General features: G+C 34.5%; 1 protein-coding gene and 1 pseudogene across 2 annotated transcripts; both read right to left on the reverse strand.

The window, feature by feature from the left end:
* Window positions 1-856: 856 nt before the first annotated feature.
* UTS2B (urotensin 2B) lies at window positions 857-18279 on the reverse strand (the record flags this gene model as incomplete). Its single annotated transcript, XM_080805416.1, is given in 7 exon segments — window positions 857-918; window positions 10774-10867; window positions 12154-12191; window positions 13432-13447; window positions 13451-13530; window positions 18179-18234; window positions 18236-18279. Coding segments are annotated over 7 exon segments (390 nt in total).
* A 2042-nt stretch (window positions 18280-20321) lies between these two features.
* On the reverse strand, window positions 20322-21135 carry LOC308344117 (large ribosomal subunit protein eL8-like; annotated as a pseudogene). Its single transcript has one exon. The product of its transcript is annotated as a large ribosomal subunit protein eL8-like (transcript).
* Between the last annotated feature and the right edge of the window lie 1201 nt (window positions 21136-22336).

Below are 22336 nucleotides of genomic sequence, written 5' to 3' on the forward strand. Positions count from 1 at the left end.
TAGAGATATGACTCAACTTGGTTTGTTTTATGTTTTTTTTTAACTTAATATTGTTCATCCTCTCTTATGAGACAGTTTTCTCTTTAAGCACCACAAAATTAATATTATGTAGACAAGCTGCATTTCCCCCATACTGTGTATTAAGGAACTGTGTATAGGCTCATCTGACCATCTATTCTAGCCCTTAATATTCCTTAAAGTTACTTTGGTGATGTTTCCGTGCTATCACAGTTGATAGACAAAATTGAAGTTGAACTCCCAGCCTTGAGTTGATTAAATAAGCTGGTGCAGACATAAGCACGAGCAGCTTGATGTACAGATGTGAAAAAGAAAAAAAAAAAAAAAAAGAATCAAGAGAAAGTCAGTGAGTTTTTGCTTTGTTTTGTTTATTTTTTACCACAGTGAGTGTCATCTCTTCCAGACATGCTGTGTCTCAAATAGTTCATGATGCTGTGGAAGCAAAGATGAGAATTAAGAAACGAAAAAGCAAATTGCTTTGTAAGAAAGTTTTCTTAATATCTATCTCTGAGACATCTAATATCACTTTCTCTCAGAGTCCAATAAACCATATATTAGTGCCTGCTAGTACTATATTCATTTGGTTGTAGTAGTTTCAGTGACAGTTGTCCAAATGAACAGAAAAGAGATAATAGCCAGCACAATCATAAGAAAGAGAAAGGACAATGATGCATATTTTCCCATAAATTGAGACAATATAATTTATTTTAATTTTCCAAGATGCTTTTTAAAATACTTTGTTCATTCAACAGCATAGTTATCACCAGACAAAACCAGATGTAGACGATGAATCTATAGACAGCATACGATAATAGATACAACACTGTCAACTTGAGCGCTACAAGGCCATTTGATAGCCCATGCCAGGCAAAAGTGCAACTGATTTGTCATTATTCACACCTTAAACCTCAAGTATACAACAGGCAGAATAAATGCCACTGTTTCTTTATGCTTAAAATAGCTATAATCCTTAAGCAGTAGTGAATAGCTGTATCTCTTTTTTCCTAGTGTTCTCTTTTTGTATCCAGAGGAAAAAACTTCAGACACAGTATTTTCAAAAGCATGCTAAAAAAAGAAAGCAAAATAAATTCTTTATTAGGAGGATATTTGATGAAACATTATATTTGAATAAAATAGGTTATGTGTGTCTCAGCATGAGAAAGTTCTGTAAAAGGAACATTCAATACAGTTGTTATCAGTCTCATGTGAATCTATAAATTGCTAAATATTAAATAAAACCTGAAAATTCACCTTCTCCATCACACTAGCCACATTTAGATTACTCAATAGTAATTTCTAGCCAGTGACTACCATAACGAGCCCTGCATTACAGAGTGGTCACCTCATCACAGAAAGTTCTATTGGATAGTACTGTTCTACATGATAATGCGTGTAATACAGTTCAGAGGAAACAGTAGGTTGTCCTATTAGATACACCCCTCTGTTTTATATTTGGGGTAACTGAAATCCCAAAAAGGAAGTCACATGAGTAAAAACTGTGATAAATATGTTTCAACTTACTGGGGGAGGAAAGGTAGGGAGAGAGTTTAAATTTCACTTTGCAGATAATTTGTTATTTAAGAAATTAATTGTCACATTGAGTCTTCACATTCTGATCATAAAAATGATGCTTCAGAAAAATCAAACCAATTCTAACATTATTTTAATCTTCAAACGCAGGACTGAGTCATTTTAAATCTTCTGTAGGTTATTCCCAATCTCCTGACTTAAAGTAGCTTCATAGACTCATTACAAATTTCTCTAATTTCCTTCAGTCTAAGTGGTTTATAAAATTAAGACCTCAGGGAGACAGGTTTTTGATTCACTATTGATGAATGGGATGCACAATGAAAAAGACTTAAAAAAAAAAAAAAGATACTCATTGAAATCCTCTTTGAAATAAATGGTAAAAATCTGTCTGCTGGCCAGGTTTCACTCCCTCTCTATTCACTCTGTAAACTGTAACCCTCAAGCTCATCACCACCTACACATACAGTGTTGTGACAGCACTCAGAGTCTACTTTTCATTTCTGCAAGAGCCACAGCTTCCTTTAAATGAAACCACATTCAAATCCTATGAAAGGAGTTTATTTTCAGACATCGAACTAAGGAGCCTGGCCCATTAATCCAATCTTCTTTTTATAGTGTGCTTTGGAAAGTTATCATCACTACCTTTTCTGGCCCTTCAGATATCATTGAGTATCTGTCAGGAAAATATAAATGCACACATATCCAAAAATTACTCATGAGCGGCTTGATTAAGTATGCAATGGCATATAGTTTGGGAAACTTTCTGGAACTGGATGAAAGGAAGTGTCATGAATGATATCCCCAGTAGAGCTTAATTCTTCAATGCTTATCTATTCTATATTTAATCTGTGTGAAGGAAACTTCTTGCTAGCATTCTGGTGTCATTTGACGTCTCTCTGGTTCACTCTTGTAAACCCATCCCCAGGTTTCTTCAAATGTGCTGCTTCTATCCTACATCAGCTTATGAATCCAAAAAGCTGAAGTCATTAGGAGTACAACTAAGTAAATAGACCAGAGTGAGAGCTGAGGAGACTTTTTTCCTCTTTTTTTTTTAAATTTAATAAATTTGACATTATATTTCATAAATTTAAGGTATACAGTGTGTTACTTTGATAAATTTATATATTGTAATATGATTGCCATTGAAGTAGTCTATGTCAGATTACATCATTAGACTACAATATTATTGTCACTTTTCATTACACTGTGCATTAGATTTTTGTGACTTATTTACTGTATATTACAAGTTTGTATACTTCAACACCATCAATCTTATCCAAGCCCCTTGCCTCCATCATCTACTGATTACCACCATTTTACTCCATTTTTTCACGGGTTTGACTTTTTTAGATTCCACATATAAGTGATATCGTACGGTACTTGTCTTTCTCTGTCTGACTTATCTTGCTTACCATAATGTGCTCAGATGTCATCCATGTCATTGCAGAAGACAGGATGTCCTCCTTTCTCATATATATATATATATATATATAATATACATATATATTATATATACATTATATATTTATATATAAATATATTATATATAATATTATAATATATACAATATATATTATAAATCATATAAATATATTAATAAATGTATATATATAATACATATTTTATATATTATATATATTATATAACTTATATAAATATATCTATTTCTCATATATATATTGTGTGTGTGTGTGTGTGTGTGTGTATAATCAATCCATTCATCCATTGATACCTCGACCTGGAAGTGGAATTGCTGGATCATATGGTACATATATTTTTACTTTTTTGAGGAACTCTCATATTGTTTTCCATAGCAGTTGGATGAATTTGGATTCCTATCAACAGTGTATAAGAGCTCCCTTTCACCATGTTCTCACCTTCACTCAGTGTCTCTTGTCTTCTTGACGATAGCCATTCTAACAGGTGTGAGATGACATTTCATTGTGGTTCTGATTTGCATTTCCCTGCTGATTAGTGATGTTGAGCATCTTTTATGTGCTTTTTTAGCTATTTTGATATCCTTTTTAGAAAAAAAAATCTATCTAGTTCTGCCCATTTTTTAATTAGATGCTTTTGGGGGCTTTCTGTTGTTATTAAGTTGTGTTCTTTATATTTTTTGGATATTAACCTCTTATCCAATATATGCTTTGACAAAATTTTCTTCTATTTCTTCCATATTTGCAAGAAAATAAAATTTTCTTCCATTTCATTGCATTGTTTCTTTTGTTGTGCAGAGACTTTTGAGTTTGATGTGGTCCCATTTGTTAATTTTTGCTTTTGTTGCTTGTGCTTTTGGTGTCATGTGCAAAATGTCATTACTGAGACCAATAAGCCACTGGTCTATATTTTCTTCTAGGAGTTTTATGTTATCAAGTCTATGTTTAAGTCTTTTATCCATTTCAAGTGAATTTTTGTGAGTGATGTGATATAAGTGTCCAATTTCATTGTTCTGCATGTTTTTCCAATTTTCCTGGCATTATTTCTTGAAGGACTATCCTTCCCCCTGGAGGTGTTCATGGCTCCTTTGTTGAATATTAGTTGACTCTACGTGCCAAGATTTAATTCTGGGCTTTCTGTTCTGTTTCATTGGTCTATATGTATATTTTTGTGTCAGTACTATACTGTTTTTATTACTATGGCTTTACAGTATAGTTTGAAATCAGGTTTTGTTCTTTTATCCTCAGAATATTTTTTGGCTATTTGGTGTCTTTTATGGTTCCACATAAACTTTAGATTCCTTCATCTATTTCTGTGAAGAATGCCTTTGATATTTTGGTGAGGATTGCATTGAGTCTGTAGATGGCTAAGGGGAATATGGCCATTTTAACAATATTTATTATTCCAGTCCATGAGCACAGATTTTTTCCCATTTGTTTGTGTCTTCTTCAATTTCTTTCAGCACGGTCTTATAGTTGTCATTGTGCAGATCTTTCACTTCCTTGATTAATTTTTTTCCTAAGTAAATGGGCAGAGAACCTGAGTAAACATTTCTCCAAAGAAGTCATACAAATGGCCAACAGACATGTGAAGATATGTTCAACACCACTAATAATCAGAAAAATGTAAATCAAAACCACAATGAGATATCACCTCATACCTGTCAGAAAGGCTGTTATCAAAATAAATAAATAAATAACAACTGTTAGCAAAGATGTGGATAAAAAGGAATCTTTGTACACTATTAGTGGGGATGCAAAATGGTGCAGCCACTATGGAAAAAGTATGGATGTTCCTCAAAAATTAAAAATAGAACTACAATATGGTACATCAATTCTACTTCTGAGTATTTAACTGAAGAAAATGGAAGCAGTAATTTGAAAAGGTACATGCATTCCTATGTTGACTGTAGCCTAATTTACAATAACAAAGATATAGAAGCAACCTGTGTCCATCAATAGATGAATAAATAAAGAAGACTGATTATACACACACAATGGAGTATCTCTTAAAAATTAAGTTTTGCCATTCATGACAACATGGATGGACCTAAAGGGTATTATGCCAAATAAAATAAGTCAGAAAAAGACCATATGATTTCACCTATATGTAGACTCTAAAAAAATAAAACAAATGAATAAATAAAACAAAAACAGACCCTTAGATGCAGAGAACAATCTGGCAGTTGCTAGAGGGGAGGGAGTGAAATAGAGGAAGGGAGTTAAAATGTACAAACTTCCAGTTATAAAACAAATAAGACATGGGGATACAATGTACAAAATGGGGAATATGGTTAAAAATATTTGAACACTTTATATGGTAACAGATGGTGGGTAGATTTATTTTGGTGACCACTTCCTAATGTTGTGTTATAATGCTGCATACCTGAAATTAAAATAATATTGTATATCAACTATAATTCAATAACATTTTATTACCTAAGTATTTTATTGTTTTTGATGCTATTGTGATTGGGATTTTTTTTTCCAATGCTTCACCATTAGCATAAGGGGATGCCACTGATTTCTGTAAGCTGATTCTTTAATCTGCCACTTCATTGAAATCATTAATTCCAACAAGTTTTTGATTGACTCTTTCAGATTTTATATACATAAGATCATACCATCACCAATTAGTGACAGTTTTACTTCTTCCTTCCTGATTTGGATGCCTTTTATTTCTTTGTCTTTTCTAATTGCTCTAGCTGGGACTTCCAGTACTATACTTAATAGAAGTAGTGAGAGTGGGCAACCTTGTCTTGTTCCTGAACTCAGAGAAATCCCTTTCAGTTTTTCTCCATTGACTATGATATTAACTGTGGGTTGGTTATATATGGCCTTTACTAGGTTCAGGCATGTTCCTTCAATACCCAATATTGTTAAGGGTTTTTATCATGAAAAGATGTTGTATTTTATCACATTAGACAGCACCATTCTTAGTGAATTTGGCAGGTGTCTATCAATTATATATTAAATGATTAAAGCAGATTATAATATTCCCAGTAAGTATAATTTACTTTTGCATTAGCTGGATCTCTGTGTCCATTTTATCGTCACACAACAGAATTCATAGTAGAACTTCTAGTTACACAATAGAGCAACACTTTAAATATAAGGTGAGTTGTTTCTGTGACTTAACCTGGGCATCTACTTCATGTTTATCACCACAAATATTTACTTTATTCCTACTACATACAAATATATTTTAATATCTCCTTGCTTAAAAACAAAGAAGATTCTTTGATCAGACTTCAAAGTGCTGTAGCTAATATTCTAATTTTTTATACCCTTTAGAACAAAATTTCTCAAAAGTGGTGTCTATTGTCAGTGGTACCAGAGAAATGATAAAAATATTGCTTTATCATATTCTCTTTAGCCCAAAGTCCACCAAACAATTCTTGTCAAAACCATTAATAATCTTTTATTGCTGTTCAGAAGGAAAGTTGCAGTCACCAACTAATGGGACTATTATAGCTTTAAATACACTTATACTACTTCCTAGAAACTGTGAAGTCTTCTTTATTGGTCACTTCCTTCCTTGGTAGCCACTCTATTAAACCTCCTTTGCCAGGGCGCCTGGGTGGCTCAGTGGGTTAAGCCTCTGCCTTCGGCTCAGGTCATGATCTCAGGGTCCTGGGATCGAGCCCCGCATTGGGCTCTCTGCAGAGCGGAGAGCCTGCTTCCTCCTCTCTCCTCTCTCTCTGCTTGCCTCTCTGCCTACTTGTGATCTCTCTCTCTGTGTCGAATGAATAAATAAAATCTTAAAAAAAAGCAAAAAACAAAAATAAAAACAAAAAAAAAAACCTCCTTTGCTGATTCTCTCTTCTGCCCAACCTCTGACCTTAGAATCACCTGGGCTTCAGCCTTGGCTGTCTTCTCCTTTATATCTAGAGTTATTCCTTAGATGGTTTGATCACAAGCAATATTGATATGCTGATAACTGTCAAATTTGTATCTCCAATATAAGCTGCTTCCTTAAACTTCAAATTTATATATTCAATGGTCTACTCAGATCACTAAAGAAGTACCCCCTTATCTGTGGAAGACATGTTTCAAGACCCTCAGTGGATGTCTGAAACTGCAGATAGTACTGAATGCTATAAATTCTATGTTTCTTCCTAAGCATACATACTACAATAAGGTTCAGTATAAACTGGGCACAGTAAGAGATTAATAACAATAACTAATAATCAACTAGAACAATTATAACAACACACTGCAATAAAAGTTATGTGAATGTGGCCTCTTTCCCTCAAAATATCTTATTATACTCTAGTCGCCCTTCTTCTGGGTGATGATGTAGATGATACAATGCCTACATGATGACATGAGGTGAGGTGAATGACACAGGCTCTATGACATAATATCAGGCTACTACTGACAAAAATGCTGCTGATATGTCAGAGAAGGATTGTTTGCTTCTGAACCATGGCTGAGCACAGGTAACTGAAACTACAAAACATGCATAAGGAGGCTACTATACTGTGGAGATACTGTTATGCATGGCAATGACAAGCTCAAGATGTCTGTGGTAAATATGACTCTCCAAATACTCCTTGTGCTTTTTTTTTTTTTTTTTTTACATTTTCCAGGTGTTTCCCTGACCCTGTTCAGTTAAATTAAGATCATGTGCCTAATTTTAGCAGTTAAAAGTGTGTTTACCTCCATCTCTCTCCTGTTCTACCTCGGAAACACATAGAGTAGATACAGAGTAAAGGAAAATGACCGACATACGTGAGGCTTCATGTAATCAAAACATAAATCTTAAAGTAGCTTCATTACTGAAATTGTAAGGTTAGTTTGCTAAGGGAGTTTGCTTAATTTATCCCCAAATACAATTTGACAACAAATACAATGGGAATAAAGAAAGTCCAGAAAACAAGGTCTCAAAATTTTGAAGGAACTAACTTCTTCTAGATCCCAAACACTATGAGATTTAAAAACACTCCAAGTGATAGAGGCTCTGTAAATAGCAGTTGGAAGAACTCAGGGCAAAAATCAGACTGAGAGTGTAGTCTTTAAGGTATATTCCAGATACTTTGAAGGCAACTGCTACTAAATTGGGGGTGAGAACACAGAATAATTAAAATTGCTTTTTTAAAAAGTATTTGCGTGGAGCAAGTACATGAGAAGCTTTCTAATTTTTTGAAGGAACATCAATGTCAAAGAAACCATAGATCCTAAAATAAAAATATCTTTGACACTTAAAGACAAAATAAACCTTGTGCCTCCAACTTTGCAAAAGTAGGACGAGACCTGAGAAAACTGTGCCATCCTGGAGAAAAGAATAATCCCCAAGTGGCACATAAGATGGGTCCAGAAATAAAAATGAAAAAGCAAAAATTTCAAACAGTACAGCCAGTGGAAATATCACAATGGGCAAATGACTCCTCTTAGATAATACAGGCTCCAGTCAGGACACCTTTTTCCAACCCCAGGGTAGGAGACCTTTATAATATTTGCCCAGTGGGATTTCAGAATTGCTGGAGGATAGCATTCTGTGTGTCTCTTGGTTTCCTTTATGAAAGGGATTATCAGTTGTGATTATCCTGTCCTGGTTCTGCCAGTTATTGGATTTGTCTTTTTAGCCAACAGGTCTGTGAATGAAGAAGAAGCCACACTATAGCTGATGAAGACTGGTAAGTATCTCCTCCTGGAGATCCTCTTCACTGATTTCTGGGTTCAGTCAGTGAAAGAGATCTGGGATTGTCTCTAAAGGGAATGCATTGAGTATAGTCTATGTGGTTAAGGAGAGATCAAAGGATTGAACTTGTGTGGTACAGGCAGTGCTCCCCAAGTACTGTATGTACTTCCTAAAATGTCTCAGCCTATCTTGTATTTGCGTGGAGCAATATTTTGGTGGCAGTCCACGTGACTAATTCTAGCCAACAGACTTCAGGAGAACTAATACCTGTCACTGAACTGAGTTCTGAACTCAGAGAGTTTAGAGCTGGGGTGTGTCCTCTATCCCTTTCCTGTGTCTTGGAAATATTAGAGGCAGTCAAGATATAACAACCTTCTAGATGATGTAGCCAGAAAATAAAAGTGGGTTGTACAACATGCATTGGACTTTATTATAAAATAAGCCTCTGAGATTTGGATTAAAACTGATGCCACATGATAACCTAAACTATGCTAATTGTGGGAAGGCCTAATAAATTTCTATCCCAGTGCTTCTATACACCAAACGTTCTCCTCTTCCAGCTATTGCTGACTCAATAAATAGAAATTACCCTCTTTTCCTAGTTGGTTAAAACAAAAACTTTGAAATCACTTTTGATGTCTTCCTTTAAAAAAAAAAAAAAACACATGCAATTCTACAACAAATTTTGTTGATTTTTTTGTTCAACTTGTATCCAGAGTCAGACCCCTTCTTACCAATTCACTACTGCCACCCTAATCCAAGCTACTACCACTTACCATCTGAATGACTAAATTTTCCTCATTAATGGTTTCTCTGCTTCTACCTTTGCCCATCTTTTGCAGTGTATTCTCCACGAAGCATCAGAGTGGCTCTGTTAAAACTTATCTCATATTTCTATTTTGCTACAAGTTTCCAATGATATACCATATGATACTCAATAAAAGTTAAAGTCCTTAAAAATCCTGAAGTTTCTCTCCTTTACATCTTCAATTCATCCTCTACTACACTTTCCTTTAGGGTCACTAGCTGAGTCACTTAGCAGTTGGGTTATTTTTGGCATGTAATTTCACCTCTCTGAGATATAATTTCCTCATCTATAAAATAAGCATAGTAATAGCTATCCTATGGTGTTTATGATGAAAATAAAATAATAATTATAGTATTGATCAAAACCATAAAAAACAAGTTAGGCTTACATAGTACTTACTATATACCAGACGTTATTCTAAATGTCTTTCCTATATTTACCTAGTAAATCTTCCCGACACTCTCATAAAGATAATTATTATTATAATTTGCAATCGGGGGGAAAGAAAATGAGGCACAAGATGTTTTATAATTGCTCGAGTTCAAACAGGTAGGAAATGTCAATGTTGATTTGAACCCAGCCAGTTTATCTCTAGAGCCTACGTATTTAACCACAATATTTTGACATATTAAAGTACAAAATGTCTTGTATATGCTAAGTGTTTAAATAATACCAGTGCATCCTCTTCCCACTTACTAGCATTGTGAAATAGGTTTTTGCACAAGTTAAAGACAAATCTGGAAGGAGGGGAGAAATGAAGATAAATAAAATGAGTCTTAGGAAGTTTCACATCACTATATGAATGGAGAAATATATACACATTTTTTTCAAATATAATAACTAATTCAGCAAGAAACAAAAATTTCCCAAGAAATGTTATAAAAAAAATAAGAGGGATCTAAAAGACAAATCTTTCTAAAATTAAATGTTATGATTCAAATCTTGAACCAAGTGTTAGAGCAATGAGGGTTCACCTTACTTCAATAAAGATCTTCCAAAATTTGAATTGACTTAAAACTTGATTGCTTCTATTTATGATTCTCCCAACTCCAGTCTTTAACCGAAATAACAAGGGTAGGTCACAATTTTTAGCAATAAAGGCCTATTTTACTTAAATCTGGAACATATGACCTGACTATCCACTCCTGTAAACATGACAGAGCTCAGATATATTCACAAAGGAACATATTCATTGGTATCTTTTTAGAAAATATGAACCTCAATCTTAATAATCACTATAGGATTAAGAAATGTCAAGTTAATCTTTTACCTCTTAGTAATAATTGTGAAAGTACTCTTTCAGATGTCAATTTTAGAGCTTTGAAATTAAAATTTACCTCGCTTGCTTGGATGGGAAGAAGATGGACCATCTATAGCATAGGCTATCTCAACATCTTTTGCTTCTGTGAACTGCTCTTTTACCTTTTCCAACTGTTAAAAATCAAATATAAAAATTATAAATATTTAATAAGAATGATGCTGCTTTCTACTGAAAAAGAGAAATAATTAGAAAAAGAAAGGAAAAAGCATGGAAAAAATGGAAGAAGGGAAAAAGAAAGGAGGAAGAAAAGGAATGGAAAAGGAGAAAAAGTAATAAAGAAAATAAACAAAAAGAATTAAATAGAAAAATCCAAAGAAACTTGTAGTTAGAGACTGGCTTGGAAAGGTACATGACTCAACAGGAGATAGGAAAAAACAGGTTTATGGTGAAGGAAGTCAACTCCAGGTGTTAATTAATGGGGAGCTTATAAACACAGCCTGTGTTGCTGGACTGGATTTTATGTCACCTATAATGAGCAGTCCTTTTCAAGGAGTTTCAAAGAGTTATGTAAATGTTTGAATTTCCTGAAATATTTCTCCTTTCCAGAAGGAAAGGAGAGGTATTTTGAGGCCCTAGGATTTTTACCTGGTATTCAACCCATGTTAATTTTTAGCAAGCTCTCTGACTGCCCATGCCCTGAAGACTTAACTCTACCAAAATAGAGTTTAGCCTGGTTACTGAAGGTGTCCATGTCCAGCCTGCTCAAAATGATGGGGTATGATTCTCTTTCCCAAACAGCCACACGATTTGTATAATAATGAATTTGCACGCATGTATGCGGACAAGTTTTGAAATCATCTAATCTGGTGATTTTCAAATTTTCTTCCCAACATGTCGAGCAGTGAAGAAATAAGGTGCTAAGGAGCTCCCAATCAGGAGAGCTGAGAGCAGGTCAGGAAGGTGACACTTCAGGCCTGCAACCAGGTGATTTAAGCAGGACAGCTCCACCTTCATGTGCTTCACTTACTAGGACCACATTCAATTTATTTGGGAAAAATTATTTCCTCTTTTTAAAATAATAACTATGTTATTAAAAATCACCGATCTAAGTATAGCCTCCCATTTTACAGATGAGATTTAAATCCAGAGAATTTTAATTTATCCATGGTCTTATAATTAGGTAATTGGAGAGCTGGGATGAGAATCCAGATTTTCTACACATTTCATCTCAAGATCTCTTCAGCTATAGTTTTGTTTTGGTTTTCTTTTCTTTCTTTTTTTTTAATTTAAGTGTAATTTGATTGTTTTTTTTTCCCTAGTGAATTACTTTACTCTTTCTCTAGCAGGAATAAAAAAAAATTTACAGTATAGCACTAATAATTTTTCAAAACTGTGCCCAAAGGAAATGCCTTATAATTATCATTAAAATTGAAATGTAAGTATTGCACATTCTCACCTGCTTAAGTTCTTCGAATTTGCTAGCCAGTTGTCTATCTGCAAGACACATTTTTCATATGAAAAATTTCATTGCAAGTAATATTTGATTCACTTCAGGACACCCATTCAGGATCTTATGTGGAAGGCAAAGTCTTTTTTCACATGATTTAAGACCACCCATCATTCCTAATATAAAAACCAAATATTTTCTCAATGTCTATAACATTGACTTGTAACCAGTTATGTAATGAGAAAATATCTGATTTCTAGTAATAAGCACAAAGCTTCCTAAAATAGACCGTAGTTCTAACATGTGCTATTATTTAGAAATAAACTATTTTACTGATACGAGGAAATCTTATGAAACAATTTTAAGCAAAAAGAGCAGGACACAAGCATCTATGTAATTCAACTGCTAAACACCTAAAATATGAATAGTAACTCCCTCCATTACAATTTGAGTATAAGTTTTTCTTTTGTATACTTTCATTCATTTTTTTCAAAGAGAATAACTTACTTCTAATTTTAAAACCTTGTATTTTAAAAATATTTATTAAGATATTGTTGTAGTCAGCACATTGTCCCATGAATAGACATTTTCTTTAGAAGACCAGATGTTTTCTGAGAGTATACCACATTGACATATTGTCACATTTTCTCTCAGGCTAGACTTACCAAGTTTCTGACAGTATTTGTCATTTCTTGGAGAACATTCTGATACATAAATTAGATTCTCCTGTTCTTTAAAGAAAAAAAATCTCAGTTGGTGTAGCCTAAACTTCCCAATGGTCTCTACTCTAACCATTTCTCACACTGGGAGAATTTGATTGCAAAATATGCTAACTTAACTGCTATGAGACTGCAGTTAATTTGTGAAATTTCTAATGGATCCCCTATGAATGCATGTGAAGCACTTAGTAAAAAAAAAAAAAAAAATATATATATATATATATACACACACATATATATATACACACACACACATATATACACACACACACACATATATATATATATATATATAAACTGTACCAATAAGGAGTTGCATAGATATGAAAATATGAGTAAAGATCACTATGGTGTAACTACATGGTTACCGATCCCGCTAGGACCTTCTAATTGAAAAAAATAGGATTTTAATATTTGTTAATAATACCATTGCTTTTAGCATGAATATGAAATAATAAAAACACTTAAGCCATCAGTGCAGCATAAAAGGGAGTAGTTATTATTTTATTTAATATAAATAAACATTTAGAAAGAGCAGATCAGAAGACAGAATAAATTCTTGACTCACCAATATTGGAAGGTCTTTAGAAATCAAAATGTTTATTCAGTAGAGCCAGCAGTAATTCCTCATGATTTGTATCTTCTTTATCTGGAATCAGTTCATTTCCTGTAATAATCACCTCAATGTAATAAAACTTCCATTTTCTATCTGTGTCACTGGAAGTATTTCTAATTAAATACATTTTACAGGTAACTATCAATGCATATAGTCATCAATAAAAGGCATGTGGAGAAAGGTGTGTAATCAAGAAAAATGGGCTGTTAAAAAAATCGTTGAATGAATAGAAGTACTCAAAGACAGACTGTGAGAGAGGGAGAAGGAGAGACAGAGAGTATGTCTGAAAGGTGACATCCTAAAATTTACCTGCCTTCATTCCTGGGTAGTAGAATTACAGGTAAATCTCTTATTTTTTACCTGCATTGTTGAAATTTTCTACTCTTGTGTTTAATATGAAAAACATAAAAGTTATGTTTTTAAGAAAAAAATCAATATATTTTTTTAAATTTTAAGATTTTTATGAGCTACACACATTAAAATATGAGCCATTTTGTGTTCTGGAGATTGCATTTAAACTATCTAAGGAACCCTGTGGAAGAGGTTGCATGATGCCTATTTTCTCCCTATTGACATCTTTCCATCTTTGTCAGTTTCCCTCCCATTCCATTCACTGACCAGATGCCCAACTCTTTCAGCATTTTAAAAACAGAAATATCACCCAATTTTTTGTAGATATTTTTATTTTATTAAATATTTTTAATCAGGACCATAACCTTTACTCAAGTTATAAAACATGTAGACTCAATAAGATAGCTATTAACAAATAACACAATTGAAATAATAACTAGCGTATTACAAATAAAATAAACTTTTGTGAGGTGGCCTAAAAAATCAAACCTTTTTCATAGAACTTCTTTGGATCATTTTTCTCTACATCTTATTTCCTCAGAGAAGCGGACAGTGTGAGCAGAAGCTAGATTTGTGAGTTTGAAGTTTAGAAGTGAGAGTATAGTGGTTTTAGCTACAGAAATGGCTCATGACTTGACTATATTATTCCATGAAACCATCTGCCTTTCCTGTGTCTAGAAAATGTTTATTGATGAACTTAAAGGTCTGAGAGCCTAATGAAAGAAATCAGAAATCCTTGGTGAGGAAGCAAATGGATGACTTGGGGCAAGTGACAGCATTGTTTCCACACTGACCAAACAGAGTTCATTGGTGCTCAGCTCTTCAATTTCCTTTACATTATAAACATAGAAATTATCTGTGACATTCTGTTTTTTTTTTCTATTGATTAATTAAAACATAATAGAATAACAATGGAAATTTTGCTTACCATTAATTAAATGAAGATCCTCAGAGAGAGTTTAGATTAAGACGTGGCCATGCAATACGATAATTGTTACTACAGTTGTTTATGAAAATGTTAAATAATAAACTTTAAAATGTTTCTGTTTGAAAAAGACATAAGGTACATTTTATAGCCAGATGATAATGGTTACTTGTGTCAGAGAACTGTGATAAGAGCAACTGTTTCATTGCCTAAACTAGAGAAAGTAAAAGACAAGAAGGACGTAAGGAGGAAAAGAAGAGCTGAAGATTTTATGTGCTTAATTCACAATCCACTTCTGCATATTTAAGTGGAACATTTTTCACAAAAGAAAATTAACCTATTTGCCTTTCTTTACCACTTTTGCTTGCCGTAACTACACTTGCATAAGTGTCCTCAGAAAGTCTTGTCACTACCTTTTAAGGCAACCATTGTTAACAGAAATCTCTGAAGAAAAACGTTTTCTCAAAAATTTTTTAAAATATTTTTTATTCTTAAAGTTAAGAAAGTGTTGTCTAAGATATATAATAGGAAATAAACCTTTTTTATTCTTGTTTTCTGTAACCATCCCTCAGAATAATATACTGCTTAAAATATAACTTAACTAATGAGGAGTTGTACTGGTCACACAAGCATGCCTAAGATGACCTTGAGAAAAACATGTACTGGTAGCAGGCCTCTGGTGGAGGGGATGATACAGGTCCTTGAAGCCGAGCAGCTGGGGATGCCTGGCTCACTCAGGGTGGAACGCTGCCTGCTTCCCTTTCTCCTTGTCTCCCCTGCCTCAGAGAAAGTCTGCTGTTGAGGTAATCCCTTTAAGTGCACTTGCTCAACCACATATCCGTGCTGCTGGACCCCACACACTTTACTCCTCTTCTTGTCTACCTCATTTACCTCTAAGACTTGGGACCAACATGTGACTCACATTCCTTCTTGTTTACCTTCTAGACCTATGGCTATTGTATAACCTTATTTTCTTCTCCTTTGTTGCTATCTTGTATCTAATAAATACAGGACTGAGCAGTTGTTCCGGTGACAGTCCTTTCAGCTGTGGTCCCCTGCTCCCCTCTCTCTTACTGCTGACTTGTTTGTGCCTCATTATTCTCCCATTCACCGTTAGGAAATCGGCAGTTTTCATTTTTAGTTTTAAAACAGCTACAGTTTTAAAAGAAAAAAAAATACACATATTTTGACTATCTTTCTGTCTTTGAACTACAGTTATTAAAAAAATAAATTATAAAGTTTAATATTGATAAAAGAAATGTTTGAATAAAAACTCCCTGAGTGTAGATGCACCCTTAGCACAAAGGATGGCAAAGTTACCCAGACGTGACTGAGTAAATGCTTTTGCAGATAATATTACAGATAATATTGGTTCATTACTACTTAAGATACTGACTTAAAATATTTTGTTGTCTCATTGCTTTTTGTTCAAATTTGAAGCATTTTAGTGGAGACAGACGAGAAATTTTTACCAGAAAGAAACCTGGAAACACCTCCCCATAATGATAAAATACCAAAACACTCGTAAATTTTCCTTAGTCTTCTGGGTCATGGTAGTCACTCTTACGTCTTTTGTGGTAGGTAGTTTGCTCACTGTCAGATTTACCCATGGAGCCAGGCTTTTCTATAGCCCCCTCCAAATTAAAGCTGGCAGACCATGCCATTTGTCTTGAATATTGTCCAACACAAAGCAAGAGATGGTAGCCCCAACTTTGCTCTTTGTCAGTGGACAAATGCTTATTTGAAAAATGTGTCAAAAAACCACAATAAGTCAAATGTTTGGCTGCTTTGACAAATGTGTGTGTGGAGAGAGGCATACTCTAATCATAGACAATTTAGTTCAGAAAATAACCTTACTAGTAATTTCTTCTTTTCCATTTACATACAAGGCAACAGATCCAAGGGAGTCCCAGAGAGAAACCTCTCCAACACGCTGCCAGTAATAGAAGGACATCAATGTGTGGTATTCTGCGTTCAGAGGTGTTATGCAATTTTAATCTAGAAAAATGCTATAGAATTGAATTCTGCTGTATCCCACATGCATATGAAATCAGAAGGTACATTTACCACTAACATCCTAATTTTGCAAAGTCCTCAATAAATGGGCTCATTTTTCCACACATGTTTGTGCTAGGATAAGAACATTGAAAATCTCATTATTTCACAGGAAGAGCAATAGAGGCCTGCCAAGTGCACTGATTTTGACCCGCCAAAGACAAAATGTGAGCCATGGATAAAATCTAGTCTTTTTGATTCCTAAGTTTCTATTTATGTCTCTGGGAAAATTTGTTTTTCACTGGGAAAATCCCTATAAATAAATAACAAGGATTTATGCAATTTTAGTTTCATTGCCAAAAGAACTGCTTTTTCATTGACCTTTAAAACTGCATTTGAAGCAACGTGGTCTAGTACAACTGAATTCTGTCTAAAAGGGAGAAACTTGAGCCCTCTTCTCAGTCCAATATCATGTAAACCAAATGTATAATGTTCTGATTTGGTTCCGCACCCAGTAGGACAAAAGGCTCTTTCCTGCCCATCAAGAAGATCAGTTAGATGACAGTAACCTCAAAATCTCAAGCTGGAAGGGAAAATAGCACTATTTTAAGTTACTATTTTTCAAACATAAAAAATTATGTAAAAGTTTCAATGAGGTTGTTTGCCTAATAAATCAACATTAAATTTAGCTCTACTGATTCTCAGATGAAGAGATATTTCCATTACAAAATGCATTGAAAATTTTAAAGAAAGATCAGTACAAGTTACAAAACTTATTTTCTTCAACTTTACATGGTAAATATTTGTAGATGTCATAGATTACATTATTTCATTTAACATAACTACCCTAAATATGTTAGAAATCTGATAAATACATTCAATGCATAATGTAGGTGTTAGCATCATCCTCCTGAAAATACTGTGTAGATTTCCCTGTGCATTATTACTTCCAAATCTCTGCAAACACAAATTTCCACCTTAATGAGTTCTTCTCTGAGCCATTCTCCTTTCATAAGTAACTTGTTTATAATCTTATTAGATAAAACTATTATTTTTCTTTCCCCAAATGTACTTTAAAAATATGCACATATTAGTTAAATGATTGTGTTACTATTTATACATTCACTACCTTTGGTCATAGAGTAGATGTAAGAAAAAGGTGCCCCATGATTAGAAAAAAAAAAAAAAAATAGAATGTAGTCAAAATAAATTTAGTACAGTGGTGGTTAAAATTAATTTACTTGAGCAGAACACCACCACAGATTACACTTAATTTAAAACAGCAGCTTCTGAAGGGATGTTTAATGATTACATCATAGTAATGCCTTAAAGCATTATTTTAATAATGTCAGAAAAATTAAGACAATGCAAACAGGAAGCTAGGGATTATTTACCCATCTGTAGGATTTTAGATTCATGTGTACATACCTTGGGTAAGATATGGCTGTCCATGCACCAATTCCAAAAAAATCACTACAGTTAACAGTTAGGAGTCCAAAGCAAAGAGTGGTTGAAAGGATCTTGTCCATGTTAAAAATCTTCTTCTGTGCTAGCAGAGAAACTGGACTATCCAGGTCAAGATAAATACTTCAGTGGCTCTGGAATGCTGCAGAGATCACTTTTAAAAGACAGCAAATGTGCTTCAACTACAAATGATCTGGACAAAGAAAAAAAACTTATAAAATGTAATGCATTCTGTCAACATGATTCACTACTTGGAGAAGTGACAGGTTTGCTACTCAGACAATTACAGGAAGAACCCAATCAATACATCTCATACCTGCCCATTTCACTAAAAGCACGCATTCCTATGCATGCTCATGCACTCAGACACGTACACAAGCACTGGCAATGTAGAACTTGTTGGTTAGATTTTCGTAACAGTGAAATGGGAGCATGCCTTTCACTTGACTATTTAGAGTCCCATGGGGGTCTTCTTAATAGCTCAGGTTATTTGCAACCACTGCTTCATTTTTAACCAACCAGACAGATTAGAGTTGGGAAGAGCTCAAATTGTAAATGAATCATAATGGCAACATTAATGTCTTACAACATTGAAGAAGGATGGTTTCATTTTGCTGCAACCAGCACTTCTAGAGATTAAAGCTAAATCTAATTAATTCAAAGTTGGCAAATGTCCCGTCAATTACACTCTTTAATACTTGCTTTAATTGTAACTGCTTTCTTTTTAAGTCAAAGTCTCTCAGTAGATCCAGAATTCCAATTTTATGGCTCTGAAGATGTGCTAATGACCTCTGGCCTTGGCAGTTACTTCTCTGTCAGGAGAACTTTCCATGCATTAGCTCTAAAACTGACTCAGTTCCCCATGCATAAAGTTCACCAGCACGTGATAATGTGAAAGAAATGAGATTATCCAACTTTTATTGGAAATGAGATTATCCAACTTTTCACGAACCCATTGCTTTAATAAATTCCCTGAATAAAGTCTCAACTACTTAGTTTGATATTCAGGCTTGTTTTTCCTCCACAGGCTCATTTCCACTGCATGCTCTTCTGCACCAGTCACAGTGGGCTTTCAATTCCTGGACATGCCTTGCACTTCCTCACTTCAGAGAGTCCCTGACACATTCCCCGGTAATGCTCTTAGACTTTATATCTGGGTATCAAGCTAAGTGAATGGAAAGAATGATTGCACCTCCTTAAGTGTCTGTTTTCTCCTGACACTAAAAATTCAAGAACAGTGTCTTTGCAAGTTGATCCTTAGAGTTCATAATACCACAGTGTTTCAAAACCTTCCATCATTCAAACATACCTCGAAACCATCCATCATTACTTATTTAATAAGTTATTTGTATTAGGTTTTTAAACTCTACTATTTTTAAAGTATGTCAATATGGAAAATGGCAAATGAGTATTACTTAGTAGACAAAGAATATACAACCATGGGAGAAAAATAATATAATTGCAAATAATTAGTAAAGAAAAAAGTAAAAACAAATTATAAAATTCACTGATAATAAATCTGATCAATCATATATAAAATATATTGATAATAAATCTAATAATCCAAAATGAAGGCCTGGCAAAAAATCACAAATAAAATGCAAGTTAAATATGAGTCAGTATTAAAAACATGTTCAGTTCATGGATCCCTAATTTTTAAAAAAATGTTTTTAAATATAAATAAGATTGTTTGGATTTTTAAAAATTTTGATGTTAAATAGCAGCACAAGGAACCCAATTCCCATAAGGTTTGCCTTCTTAAAAGAGGCAACTTAGGGGCACCTGGGTGGCTCAGTGGGTTAAAGCCTCTGCCTTCGGCTCAGGTCATGATCCCAGGGTCCTGGGATCCAGCCCCGCATAGGGCTCTCTGCTCCGTGGAGAGCCTGCTTTCTCCTCTCTCTCTGCCTGCCTCTCTGCCTACTTGTGATCTCTGTCTGTCAAATAAATAAATAAAATCTTTAAAAAAAAAAAACAAAGAGGCAACTTAATTTAACTGCCTTCTCTGATAAGGTTAGGTACTGATGATTCATTTCCTTTTTTCTTTTTTTAAGTGACTGAAAGAGAACTTTTTATTACTTTTCTGTACAGAAAATTCAACAGCAACCACTCAGGCCAGTTTAGTGGGTAGTTCTTTAGCCTCTGTCTTCTCCAACTTGGCAATGTGAGCCACAGATTTTGGACACAGGACGTTGCCCCCCCAACCACCCCCTCCCCCCTGATGGTGGATCTCATCATATCTGTCATTGTACTTGGTCCTGGTGTCTTCCACCAGCTTAGCCAGAGTTCCCCTGTCTTCTGAATTAACCTGTGTGAAGGCGACAGTGGTGCAGGTCTTCCCATGAACCAGATGCCCCAGCCTAGCCTTCCCCTTGGTAATGCGTAGGGAAGACCCCAGCTTAGGTCACAGTGCAGGCAGGAAGACAACCAGTTCAATGGGGTCCACATCATGTGTAATCACTACCAGCTGAGACATCTTGTTTTCCACCAAGGTGGTGACAAGATTAACTCCAGCTTGAAGGACAGGAGGCCTTTTAGTGGGGATATCCCCTTTGCCAGCGGCTTTCTTCTCAGCCCAGAACCACAATCTCTGCTTCTTCTCTTGCTTTGTCTCTGGTCTGTATCTGTGGGCCAGTTTAGGCAGCTGAGTAGCTGTTTGGTGGTCCAAGGCCTGGGTGGACTGGTTAATCATGAGAGGCACTTTTAGACATTTATAGAAAATAGCCCTTTGCGGTTGCAGCTGGATGTAGTAGGGCTATTTGTCAAATGAGGTCCCTTTTGGGCAGGATGTCCTGTCTGATGCCAAAATTCTTGGGCCTTATCTCAGCCAAGGGATTGACCATCTTCTTGGCCTCCTGCTTCTTTACAATAGCAGGGGCTTGGGCCAGCTTCTTCCCCTTAGCCTTCTGTCCTTTCAGCATCTCAGATGGCTGGAGGAGAGAGCTCTGATGACTCATTTCTAAACAAAATCTTATGTATGACTTTTGCTCCACAAACATTTGCTTCAGGAAATCTCATGTAACCTCCTGAATCTCCTGTCATATTTTATCTGATATTGAGGAAGTGATGAAAAATAACTTCCTTATCTGTGACCATTCTATCTACTTTGGGGAAAAAAGCCCACAGAGATCCTTAACTAAATCATTCTCTCTTAATAATCAAAATACTTTACTAAATTCCCATAAGTATATAATCTAATTTGTTGTTCAAATAAAAACAAATTTTCAAGACTGATTGCATTAAACAGATAATGAAATTGGAATATTTGTTTCTGGAGTCATTAGTATACACAGTAATAGTACATAGCAAGGTTGTTGTTGCCACTAATTGAGCAATCATCCAACCCAGGCCCTGCTCTAAACATTTCACATATTAATACATGTGAAATTATGTTTTTAATTCCTACAGTAGTGCCTCAAAAATTATAAAGTTGTTTGATTTTTCACCTTTTACAGCAAAGAAAGAAAGTAATGGAGCCAAAAGGAAACCTAGATCTACCTCAGAGTCATACCCTTATCCACGTTGTCTCTTGTCCACAAGAGAAAACATAGAAATGGAAAGTGATTGGTCATTCCAATCAGAGAGATCCCGAATTTTAAAGGAAATTTACAACATTTTGCTTCAAATTTTCAAAAGCAATCCTCTTGATCACTTAGTCTGTATCTCAGTTATTGCTTCTAAATAACATTTCTATTTTGTCAATGAAGACACTGTCATTATATTATAATGTATAGATAACTCTAAGATTCATTTACTTCTTAACTATTCTCACAATGAGTGACAGGAAAAGCACAGATAATCAGAGTCCATATGGTGACTCAAATACATTTGAATAATTACTTTCTGACTCTATTAAACTGTTGGGCTTTTTTCCCAGTGAGTAAAACAATTAAACAATTTAATTTTGACCCTCCTCTGACCCCATTATTTCTTGGTAGAATTCCTAACATACAGTTAAATGAGTGAAAGAAAACAGACAGAAGGGAGAAGGCAAAAGTAGAGGCTGTGATAAGTGTGTGCATGGATTTTTTTTTTTTTTTCATTTTAAAGGGTTCAGAAAGACTTTATTTGTCAAAATAAAGTAGAAATGTCTATTTCAATACTCTTATAACTTTTTAAATTGGA

This window comes from Martes martes (assembly GCF_963455335.1).
Source record: "Martes martes genome assembly, chromosome: 1".
Taxonomy (NCBI): domain Eukaryota; kingdom Metazoa; phylum Chordata; class Mammalia; order Carnivora; family Mustelidae; genus Martes; species Martes martes.